Source organism: Eulemur rufifrons, chromosome 15 (assembly GCF_041146395.1).
Source record: "Eulemur rufifrons isolate Redbay chromosome 15, OSU_ERuf_1, whole genome shotgun sequence".
In the NCBI taxonomy this organism is placed as follows: Eukaryota; Metazoa; Chordata; class Mammalia; order Primates; family Lemuridae; genus Eulemur; species Eulemur rufifrons.
The window spans coordinates 79444027-79456828 of NC_090997.1; the positions used below are offsets into that span (position 1 = coordinate 79444027).

At 35.2% G+C, this 12802-nt stretch overlaps 1 protein-coding gene across 4 annotated transcripts in view; it reads left to right on the forward strand.

Annotated features, from left to right (window-relative positions):
- The window catches only part of L3MBTL3 (L3MBTL histone methyl-lysine binding protein 3), a 110994-nt gene that overhangs the window by 62683 nt on the left and 35509 nt on the right, over positions 1 to 12802 (forward strand). For all 4 annotated transcript variants that reach the window (XM_069487602.1, XM_069487603.1, XM_069487604.1 and 1 more), the window contains 3 exons: positions 984 to 1094; positions 6053 to 6167; positions 7562 to 7664. In XM_069487602.1, coding sequence (XP_069343703.1) covers positions 984 to 1094; positions 6053 to 6167; positions 7562 to 7664 — 329 coding nt within the window. The remainder of the gene's footprint in view (positions 1 to 983; positions 1095 to 6052; positions 6168 to 7561; positions 7665 to 12802) is intronic.

Here is a 12802-nt window from a genome sequence, read left to right on the forward strand (position 1 = left end):
ACTAAATTTAGGATCTAAAAAAGAATGCTGTTTAGAGGTATGCCATATTTATGAATTTTTATCTGCCCTCTCTAACTTTAACTTAGCTAATACAAAGCAGAGTTTACAGCCATAGCACTGATCTCATCTAATACAAAGCAGAGCTGTGTTACACTTTTCTTTAAAGGGATAAAATTACCTCAGGACCAGTCTACACATCTCGTGTCACATCAGAGAGAAAAACCTGACATCTCTCTAGTTTGGAAAGGATAGATTGTTCTATATCTTTTACATACTTTTCACATTGAATTTTCATAGCAACAGTTTTATTATGCCCATTTTACGGACAAGGGACCTGAAGCTCCGAAAATTGAATTAATTTGCCTGACACCCTACCAAGCAATCATTCTGCCTTCTACTACCTGCAACTTTTCAGAGGTTTACTGGTTTCTGCTGAATGCTGAGGTTGTAGGCAGCTGTAGGTCCCCCTTTTTCATTCCTGCTCTTATACAAATGGTTCCATCCTGTATGTTTTAATTGCTAATGTTCTTTTTAAAAGGTATCTTCTGCTTTTTGCCCTCATGACCACTTATAATGTTGGTATCTCATCACAGTCACTTTAATGTTCTTCCTCTGTCTTTTTAAAAATAAATTTCATGCTTGTTGATTTTTGCCACCTCCAGCTAATGAGAAAAATTGCTTGTGTTCCTTATGGCTAGTCAAATAACTACAAAATTTTAAATTTCATCTTAAGATGGTTGCTTTAATCTTTCTTATTTGCTTCTAATCTAGGTACTCAGGCTTATTCCCCTTGCTTGTGTGTGCGTGCGGGGATGGTGTTTTTTAATAGGGAGGGTGAGGTCCGGAGCCACTCTGTTTAACTTGAGAGTTTGCAAGGCTGGTTCTCTAAATAGCTTCTCTATTTCTTGTTATTCTTCTTTGTAACATCAAGTCTACATTCTCTTCTTTTAAATCTCACTGTATACAATTTTATGTTACGATAGAAACCTCCACATGGATTCCAGAAAAAAATGAAGCTTGAGATCGTAGACAAAAGAAACCCCGTTTTTATTAGAGTCGCAACTGTCGCAGACACGGATGATCACCGAATAAAAGTAAGTGTTCTCTGTTGTGGTTTGGCTTTGGCTTTTGTTTTAAGATGTTTTGGAAATTTGGGAATTTTACTAGATATTTAACTTGAAAAGTCCTCTAATTAAATTTAGTACAATCATGGGAATACACAAAGTATTTAGCTATGTGTCTTTGTAAGTCAGCATGCATCCAGGTTTTTCCTCTCATCCGCATAAGATGTTTTCTTTTTAATTATGAGTGACTTTTAAATTTTTGAGTATGTATTTGGAGAAAGAAAGTAGATACAATACCTTAAGGTAATACTCTGTTCAGAAGAAAATACCATACTTCATTCTCTGATAGTATACTCTTTTAAAAAAAAAAGTTAATGTTTTTTTGTGGGGTGTGTTAGATACAGTGTTTTCAGAAGAATAACCTGTCTTTTAATACAGGACAAGTAAAAATAATTTTATAAATAAAAAAATCACATTTTAGTTAGATTAATAAAAGTCAGATACCTCTCATAAAGTAAGCAAATGTATGGGAAGATGAGTCCAGTTTGTTATGTCTAAGCATGATAAAGTGAAATATAGTAGTTCAGGTAAGGAGCCAGAAGGCCTCTGTTCTGTTTCTGGCTTCAGCATGAACTTCACTTTCAAACCAGAACAATACCTATTCTACTTTATAGGATTGTTTTGAATCTCTATTAGGAATAATAATAGTTACAGTAACAGCAAGACATTAGATGTACATGATGTTTTATAGGGTAACAGTGTTCTCACATTATTTGACATTTGTGGTCATTGCAATATGGGAGGTGTATGTTGTTATCATTTTATTGATAGGTGGAGGCTAAGAAAGAGTAAATGAATTACTTTGTTAATTACTGGCAATGGCAGAACTAAATCTCAGTTTTAAGCTATAGGAGTCTAAATTTGTGATCTTTTTTTAAAAAAAATTACATCCTCATCCTCTAATGAAATAATATATAAGAAGATAAATTATAAAATAACATGAAAAACTACACAAATGTGATATTTCTATAGAATATAAATTTTAACACTTAATTTGCCATTTTTAAAATTATATAATCGTATAACATTCTAGAAAATGTCATAAATACTGCAAGATCTACGTTAACCTTTTTTCAAGTATATTTTCTCCTTAACTGTACTTGGTAGTAATGTAAGTCATAAAGCAGAATATTTTAGAACTAGGTGTATTTTTAAAAGTAACCTAGCCTAGTAATGAAAAAAATGTAGAATTAAGGGCAATATTATTTTTATAAATCAAATTGCTCAGAATTGAAAAAATATTACCTTTGGTTTGGGTGCATGAAAAGTTTATCGTCACATATGGCTGGTAGGAATGTAAAGTGTCTCAGCCTTTCTGAAGAGCATTTTGGTGATAGGTTGGTTATCAAAATGTTGTTTATTCTTTCATTCAAGAATTTCAGTCCTAGGAATTTATGTTAAGGGAATAACCAAAAAGAATATGCAAAGATAAAAGCTCCAAGGAAAATATAGCAGTAATTTTTATAGTATTTAACATGGGGAAAAAATCACAGTAGCTGATGGGTAAAATAATTCATTGTATAACTACATGATGTTAAAATTAAATATTTTACGAGATTATTTAATATCAGCAAGTGAAAAATTAGGGTTTAACATTATATACAATTATCTTCTGTTTCTTTAAAAGAATATATACATAAGCAATTCTGGAACGAAACATACCAAGGTAATGACAGTGCTTCTTTCAGGGTGCTGGGACTATAAATGATTACATTTTTAATTGTTTGGTTTTAGGGACGTATATTACTTTTGTAATAAAAAAAATGTAGATTAATGCTCTGATTTCACATGTGAGAAGATTTGACCAGAGAGGTCAAATACACTAACATGGGTGATTCAGTTAGTTAATGGGAAGAGTAGAGTAGAATCCAGCTCTTAACTTCCAGCTGAATTGTCTTTCTAATACAACATCCTGGTCCCTGCCTAACATCCCACAAAGAGCTGGGTATGAGGTGTACCATTGATGACCATCTTTTCATAATTACCATTAACAGAATGAATTGTATAGCTAAAGATAAACCACTAACCAAACATCTGTGTGTTTGTGAAGTCCACAAAAGGTTTCTAAACAGATAACAGTGACTGTTTCAGAATTTATCAGAGGCTTCTGAGAATATAAAAAGCTTGCAACAGTAGGAGTTTTTGTAATCAATGGGAGATTATACAGCAGGAATGCTCATTTTTCTTTTTTAAGAAGGAATAAGAGGAAGAGGAAAATAAAGACTAAGTTACTATTGTAGCTTAGTATTTTAAGGTTTTCAGACATAAAATCAACTCTTAAGTTAAATAAACTCAACTTTTAAAATTATAATATATTTTACACCTTGAGCTATTATAGTAAAAAATTTTAAAACTTTTGTCTATTTTATCAGATACTGTTGGAAGAAAAATGGCCAGAATGTTTTTGCTCTCTTTATGTTTTTGGTGACAGTTCAAGAACCGTCAGCTTTTAGCTGTTGCTTATGACATTTTATTTCCAGTTTTCTAAAATATTATCTATATTCTGCTGTTTCTCACTTCATCAATTTTAACTATGGTTTGTTTGTTTCATGTTATGGTAGTTCAGGATTTAGATCTTGCCATCTGCACTTACCCTTACCCTTTCAGTAGTTACTTCACATTGGTTGGGTTTTTTCTTCCCATCTTTCATGTTCTTACTATGAGTAATCTTGTTCACTGCTGAGCCAAGTGGTCTTTTCCTTATAACTTTTTGTTTTTCTAGGAGTCAATAATTTGTTGATAGTTTGGTTTTTTAGTTTATCACCTTAGTAGATTTTTACAAATGTTCCAGTAGATCTGATGTGTCTTTGAGTCAAAAGTTCAAGTGTATTGTTCAAAATTTTATCTGTGTCTTCTTTTTTCTTGAACTCTTTTTCTCACACTCAGTAGCTACCTATTCCAGTCTGGGTGGATGTACTCTAAGCCTGTACAGGGCTTTCATCCTGAAACTTCTCTTTGCTGACAGACTGGGTTATATTTCGCTTTCCTGGATCACATACTTTGTTTTTTTCTTAGTGTATTCTCTTATCTTGCTGAAACACATCTTTTCATGTCTTCTATGGGGTTTTAAATCCAGAATTAATTGATTTCTAAGCTTGAGAAAGTAGATTTATTGCAAAAGACATTATTTTGAGCCCGTATTTATGTATGACTGCGTATTGTTCCATCCTATGAATATACCATAATTTATTTAACCTGTCTCCTGATAGTGGGCACTCTGGTTACTTCTAGTTGTTTTCTACTACAAACAATGAGTTGTTAAGATTATGAAGTCAAAGATAATGTATTTTAAATGTTGAATGTTTGCCAAATAAACTTTCTTAGAAATATCTCACCAATTAACACTCCTATCAACAGTCTATGGGAATGCCCATTTAGTCTAATACTTACCAGTTGTAGGAATCACCAAAATGTGAGTATTTTTGGCAGACGGATAGAAGAATTGCATCTTGTGATTTTAATTTGCACTTTTTTAGTTATAAGTGAAATTGTCCTTTCACAGGTTTACTAGTCATTTGTATTTATTTTCTCGATAATGAGCCATTTGCTTCTGTTTTCCATCTTTCTACTGGGGTTTTCATCTTTTTGAATTGATGTATGATATTTTTATAAATTGAAGAAGCGAGTTCCTTGCCATATACGTAGCCAGTGTGTTTTTCAGGTTTCTTGTGGGTCTTCCATCTTGCTTAATGATAATATTTGCCACCCTGAAGTTTTAAATTTTTATGTACTCAGATTGATCTTTTATGGATTTTGAATTTGGTGTCTTACTTAAGTTACAAAGGCTGTGCCACTCTGTGATTACAAATAAGTTCACTCTTGCATTCTTCTGGAATATGTGTATTGTTCAGTTTTTAATGTTTGAATTTTTTATCTGTCTGGCATCTATTGTCTTGTTGGGAGTGAGAGATTCAAAGACTTTAAAATAGAAATCTAAGTACCAAACTTGATTTAAAAGTAAAATATGTAAAGCATTTTAGTATATCCTTTCTTCCTAAATAAAAAATAGGTAACACCTAAAAGACATGTAGCAGATCCCTAGTGGCCTTCGCTAGAAGACCAACCATCCTTTTACATGGTGGCCAGTAAAGATGGTAGCACTGAATACTTTATAATAAAACATGTCTTTGAGAGATATTGTAATTATTTACGAGAAAGCCAGTGATACTTAAAAATGCATGTGATGGAGAGATAATTTTGTATATTGAACGTATTTCTAGTAGGACATTGAGTTTTCTTTTTTTTTAATAAAAAACTTTTTCAGGCCGGGCGTGGTGGCTCACGCCTGTAATCCTAGCACTCTGGGAGGCCGAGGTGGGCGGATCGTTTGAGCTCAGGAGTTCGAGACCAGCCTGAGCAAGAGCGAGACCCCATCTCTACTAACAATAGAAAGAAATTATATGGACAGCTAAAAATATATATAGAAAAAAAAATTAGCCGGGCATGGTGGTGCATGCCTGTAGTCCCAGCTACTCGGGAGGCTGAGACAGGAGGATCGCTTGAGCTCAGGAGTTTGAGGTTGCTGTGAGCTAGGCTGACGCCACGGCACTCACTCTAGCCTGGGCAACAGAGTGAGACTCTGTCTCAAAAAAAAAAAAAAAAAAAACTTTTTCAGCACAATTCTAGGAACTTAACATTTACTTGAAAGGTCCTCCTCTCCTCTACTGCTTCTCCACTATCACCTCCCATCTGTCTTCCTTCCTTTCTTGAATTTTTTAATTACTACAGTAATATTTATTGGGTATTTGATATTGATTGTATGAAGATGTTATAACAGTCCTGGTACTCAATTTGCTCACAACTAATTGGGTATGAAATCTCTTACAGAAGTTAGAAGAGAATGAAAATGGTTATGCTTTGGGCAGAACTTTTACTGTAGAAATTTTTGTGACTGTTAATTCATACTGTTATTTCCTTGTGTTATCCAGGTTCACTTTGATGGCTGGAATAGTTGCTATGATTACTGGATAGATGCAGATTCTCCTGATATTCACCCTGTGGGCTGGTGTTCAAAAACCGGACATCCCCTCCAGCCTCCTTTGAGTAAGAGACACAAGGACAACTTAAATAAATGTTTCCATTTTCTTATGTAGCATACTTAATATTTCATCCTTTTCTCCTCCCTTCTTCTTTCTCTACTGTACATTTCTTCTCTATGTAATCTTTCTCCTTTTACTGCATTTTTTAATTACCGTAGTCACAAAAATATAAAAGAAAAAAATGTAATGCCTGAACAAGTAAAGTGGGTATAAACTTTCTCTTACTTTTATTGAGAAGTAAACATCACCTTTTAAAATTAGTACTGAATTTTTGGAAGATAATTTTTGAGACTTTCAAAATTTATCACATCAGTGTCAGTATTGTACAAGTGATTTTATACTATAGCTTTGCAAAATGTTACCATTGGGAGAAACTGGGCAGAGTGTGAAAGGGATCTCCCTCTGTGTTATTACTTGCAACTGCATGTGAATCTATAAGTATTTCAATAAAAATTTCAGCTAAATTCAGTGAAAAGGGTACACTAGGAACTTAATGCACCATGATCTCAATTTTGAGGGAAAACGTATACATCATAGGAAAAAATACAGGAAATACAATAAATTATTGTCAGGCTTTTTAAAAATTTAGTGTACTTTCCTGACCAGTGGCTTCACTTCTGGATGCTACATGGAAACTGCATAAGAGCACAGAAATACATATACATGGTATTCATTGCAGCATGTTTAAAATAACAAAACTTCCAAACAAATATTGGTTAAATGAATTACGGCCCACCATACTATACATACTATGCAACAGTCATAAAGAATATTAATATCGCGAAGGAAACATAAGACAAGAAGTTAAAAACCAAAGAAGAATGTTTGAAAACAGTACAGATAAATGTTGTCTCTTTTATGTGGCAAAATAAAACAAAACTGATTGTATCTGAATGCTTAGAACGACATCCAGTAGGGTACACATTAGTTTCGGTGGTCAGGATTGGGAGGGTCTGAAATGTAGAAGGAAGTGCATAGAAAGAGCATATAAGGGATCTGGAACTTTAGTCTGGATTCTGCTGGTAGTATCTGAAGTTTTCTTAGTATGTGAGTATTCATGTGTTAATTATGTTGTTTACTTTATAAAAATTGTTTGCATCTTCTCATTAATTCACATCTAGGTATCTTGAATAATGTTAGATCAAAATTTACCATTTCACTATTGAAGAAAAATAAACAAGTAGTGTGAACAAAGTCATAGGGTAAAACCTTTAGAAGTAGAGACTTTTAAGATATTTTTCATTTTTACAGGATCTACTTTTTCTTTTTATATATGTTGGTTCAAAAATTGAATTTTTAGGGAGTTTCTTCTTTCTTATTCTGATCTCAGACACTTAATTGACTCTTACAGCTTTTTCTTAACATTTTGCCCCCTTTTCTTTTGTTGCTTTCTCATAGGCCCCTTGGAATTAATGGAAGCTTCAGAACATGGTGGATGCTCAACTCCAGGATGTAAAGGGATTGGCCATTTTAAGAGAGCAAGGCATCTGGGCCCTCACAGGTATGTGGTGGCTGCCACTCACATGAGGGTTTCTTACGTGGTCACATACAGGGTACCTGTCCCATATGTATAAAATGATTTCCGTGTATACTAAACTGATGTGAACTGATTTTAAATTCAGATCCATAAGAAATGTGGTTACCATGGTGACCATGTAAAATGAAGGGAATATCTGTAGTTAAATCTTCCTGGGAGAAAATGCATTCACGATTTAAAATGGATTTACTCTAGCTATTTGGCTTTTCTTGGCAACCTGACTAGTTTTAGTTATTTTGAGTTGACCATTAATAATGAGAAGAGGGGAGGCCTCTTGAAAACATTTGGTAGAATATCGTATGATTAGGTGATGTAATAATTTGAATGAGAGATGACAGTGTTGTGGATTAGCAGCAGAGATCACAAAAAGCACAATATACATAGTCAAACATGAGAATGCATTAGCCAGAAAAGCATTTTTTAATATTTTTCTCTTATTCCTACGTAACTTAAAATCAATTTATTTGAAATTTTATGTATTTAGGTGATTTGGGAGTCTTTTGTAGACATTTAAAAATATGAGTGAAATAATAAGAAATTCCTGTGATATAACTGGGATTTATAAGGAACAAAAGCATCACCTTTTTAAATAATAAATTGTCAATATAATGTTCTAACTATGTATTAATTGGATTGCCCAGTAAGAACAATGATTCCTTGTTTATCTAGTTTGTACAGGTTGTGAATCTAGGTTTTTTAAAAATTTGAAGATTGCTTTACCTGTTCCTGAAAGAGTTAATAGGAATAGCAGAATTGGTGTTATTATTTTCATCTGAATATAGTTTCCTTTTTCTTTCATCTTTGCAACCTCAAATCCTGCTTATCTCCCTTTTGCAATACTTCTCCCTAGTTTTTATGAGGTTCAGTATGTTCCAGAGTAAAAAGTCTGAGCGTAGACAGGATGATTCCATTTGCAAATATCCATTTAAAAATCATTTTCATTGTTTGTATGACTGTAAACCAAAAGTTAGATGATTAATTTGAACTTAAAGTTAAAAATGCTACATCTTAGAAGTTATTAAATATTGCCTAGTGAAGCCTGCTGGATTATTTTTCAGATATTATATAAGTCTAAATACCAGAAATAATTCATGAGTATGCTAAATTTGCATTATTGTCTTAGTTCGTTTTGTCTTGCTATAGCTGAACACCACAGAGACTGTTGTGGTCTGTTAAATATTTATTTATATATATTTATTTATTTATGAATTTATGATTGAATGAGATGAAGTTTTGGTTTATCACTCAGGCTGGAGTGCAGTAGCACAATCATGGCTCACTGCAGCCTCAAATTCCTCGGCTCAAGTGATCCTCCTGGCTCAGTCTCCTTTGTAGCTGGTACTACAGGCACACCCCACTGTACCCAGCTAATTTTTATTTAATTTTATTTTTTAGAGACAGGGTCTTGCTATGTTGCCCAGGCTGGTCTCAAAGTCTTGGCTTCAAGCAATCCTCCTGCCTCAGCCTCCCGAGTCACTAGGATTACAGACATGAGCCACCACCATGCCTGGCTTGTGTAGTTTATAAAGAAAAGAAGTGTATTTCTCACTGTTCTGGAGGCTGAAAAGTCCAAGATTAAAGGGCCACCAAGATTGAGGGCTCTTCTTGCTCCAGCATCCCACAGTGGAAGGCGAAGAGACCAAACTCACTTTTACAACAACCTGCTCTGGTGATAATGAACCACTCTTGAGATAACATTAATCCATCCATGAGAGTGGGGCCTAATCACCTCTTAACAGTCTAACCTCAATACTATCACAATGGCAATAAACTTCAGCATGAATTTTGGAGGGGACATTCAAATCATAGCAATAATATACTCACTCATGCAGTAAATATTTTTGAGCAGTAAGTTTTCCAGTTAGAATAAAATTTATTGAGCATTTATTTACTCCATATGAGACACTGCTCCAATTGCTTTGCATATATTGGATAGCTTTCAAAACAACCCTATCACATAAGAACTGGGGTTTTTCCCCCTAGTATTGATGAGGCCACCATGGCACTAGAGAGGTTGAGTAACTGGCCTCACTTAACAGCTAATGACGGGAGCCCAGCAGAGCTCACGGGTCTGTGCTCTTGACCACTGCCCTCTAACTGCCTCCAAGGCTGTGCTCCACGAGGTAGTCACGGACCAACCTTCAGAGAACACATGGACTAATGGAACTATAAAAGCTGTACATAATTTAACTAAAATATAAGATACAAAATTAATAACTAATATTGGAACTTTGATGTACGTTCCTTTTTACTGTACAATCCAAAAACATTCATTGCACTAAAGGCAATTTGGTAAAATTATAAAGGAAAAGAACATAGAAATTCCTAGATAAGTGAATATTGACAGTACATTGTTGGGGTACAATTGGAAGTTTAAATTTTTTTTTTTTTTTTTTTTTTGGTCTTCTGGGAGAATGACACACCTTACAGCAGTCTGTGGTGTGTGACTTCTCCAGGTCTGAGTGGAGAAGTTCTCCTTTCACAGCAAGGTCTGTGGTGACGTCATTCCCCTGCCTGATGGCTTGGCTATTCACCAGGACCACCTTTCCCCAAGGGTGCAGGTGGACCTCTGAGGGTCCCTCAGCTGGGCTGTACCCATTTCACCAAGTGTCAGTGGTTATCTTTGGCGCATTTCTTCATGGACGCAGTGTTATGCTTGCTAAGAGAAAGATTCATGGAAGAGTTAATGGAGAAATATGGTAAAGAAACTCTTTTAGAATAATTGGAACTGTAATAGAGAATTACTGATTTTCTTGGAAGGAGAGGCAGAAGTACACCTTATGGCTTAGAAGACAAGCATTGATAAAGAAGCCGTATTCCTTTTCTTGTCAAATAGAGGGCATAATTAGCAGATTCTGTGCCTTGGGAAGAGTTGTTGATTGGTAAGGGCCTCTGGATGAGGGGTATAATTCACAGAACTGTGGGAGGTCCCAGCTTCTGCCCAAGTGCGATCTTGTCTACTCCTCAGCCTTTGAACTGGATTTTCTTAGAATCCCTGACTATGCGATCCTATTTACAACACTCAAAACTCTTTTTCTGGCAGGATATTAATCCTTAACAGGCACAGTCTGTTTTCTGTTTCATTAGTAGACTTGTGGAATATCTTGCCGCATCATGGATATTCTTGGAAAGGTTCATTTCACTGGCATTTATTTTTGTTCTTACTGAGAATGCTGTGTTTAGGAAGATATAATGAGAAAATTCTCTTTGGATTAATTTACTGAGAAACTACATATATCATGCATTCTTTGCTTAGATAACAAGGAAACTTTCTCTTTTAGCAAGAATAATCAACTTTATGAACACATAAGCAAAAGACTTTATTTTGACTTGCATTTGTTGTTACTTTCTCTGAAGATTGCAGTAGTTGGATTTGATCTAATAAGTGTTAGAAGCAGAATGTGTGTCTGAACAATGACATTTGAGAATGTGACTCTTGTTTTAATGTTGAAATATAAATGATCAGTGAAAGATTTGGATGTGGATATGGTATTCTCATCTCTAGGGATATTCAGTAGCCAGATTGCTAAATTCTATTTCTATAGCAAGGGAAGATTAATATCGGTTGTGTCGTGCTGTTTTCCTTTGTCAATTTGGCCTACTGAGAGGTCAAGTAATGGGAGGAGATTAAAGGAAAACTAAAGTTTTCATGTAAAAGTAGATATTCTACATATCTAGTGCTTTCAGAGTAAATTTTTTCCATGTAAGGTTTTTATCTTGGAAAAATAAAACAAGAAAAGAAAAAAAACAGAGTATTTCCAACAACCTCTAAAGGATAGTTATGAAATCCTTGGAATGTTTTAAACCATGGGAACCCTGGATGTGCACCTGCAAGCTGTGAACATTGTATTAATTGAATATCCATCCATCCATGGAACATCCATCCATCCATTGAACACCCAAACACTTGCCCACTGCCTGCTCTGTGCCACGTGCTGGGCTCGGTGATAGGCCGTACAGAGGAGAGGGCCCCACCTTCTCAGGAGGTCGGTCTGCTGTGAACAGATTCTCATAGGCGCACGAGTGGCATAGCCATCATTGAGAGGCATCAGCCTTTTCTGAGGGAAGCATAGCCTTCATTGTGAGCCATGTTACGGAGTTTTCAATGCTGTTTGTTTTTGCTGATGTTCTTTTACACAATAGGGGCTAAATGTCCCCCTTCCTTTTTAAATAATAATACTAATAGGATTATTGGTAGGATTTATTGATGACTTCTTACGTTCCAGGCACTATTCCAAGGACTTACATATATGATCTCATTTAATCTCATAGCAACTCTGTGAATCGGGCACCGTTCTAATTCCTGTTTTACGGATGAAGAGACAGAGATTTGAGATGGTGAAGTGAGCACCTAAGATGGAACATTGGCAGAACCGGGGTCAACCCAGGCCTGGACGGCACTTAAACCTTTACTCTTAACTGCTAGCCGGGCACCCAGTGCACAGCACAGTGCCTGATAGAGCCTGCCTGGGTTTTTTTGTTGTGTTTGTTGTTGTTGTTGTTGTTGTTGTTTTACTGTTTTTTTTCAGCACTGAGTGTGAGAATGATTGTGTGAGCACTTAGAAAACTGGAGATGTTGCCCAGTTGTTTAAATAAATATAAGTAAAAGGGATTTTAAGGTGGCAGTGGAGAGCAGTGAATAAGGTACTCCTTCCTCCTGCCCTAATGAGCTGGACCCCTCTTTCCTAGGAAAAACAGCCTCCTTAGAGGGGCCAGTGGGACAAGTATTTGCATATTTAACTGATGTGGTATAATTTGCTGATAGTACAGGATGCACCCTAATAAAGTACTTCAGTAGAAAACAGTGTGGATCTATCCTTCTTTCTCAGGGATTGCATATGGTAAAGAGTTATATGTATGTGTATGCATGTATGTACCCATGACCAAATACACACACGTTATGTGATGAGCCACACCTTACTGAAGTTTTGTCACTTAGAAACTCAGTTCATGAGAAACTAGAATGTATAAATGTAACGAATTTGACTCTTTCCATAGGTGCTTAATCAGATGTTTAATCAGCACTGGCGAGTTTTTAAAGTTCATACAGTTTTAGAAGTGAATAACTTTATATTTATACATAACAGAAGAAATACCAAATA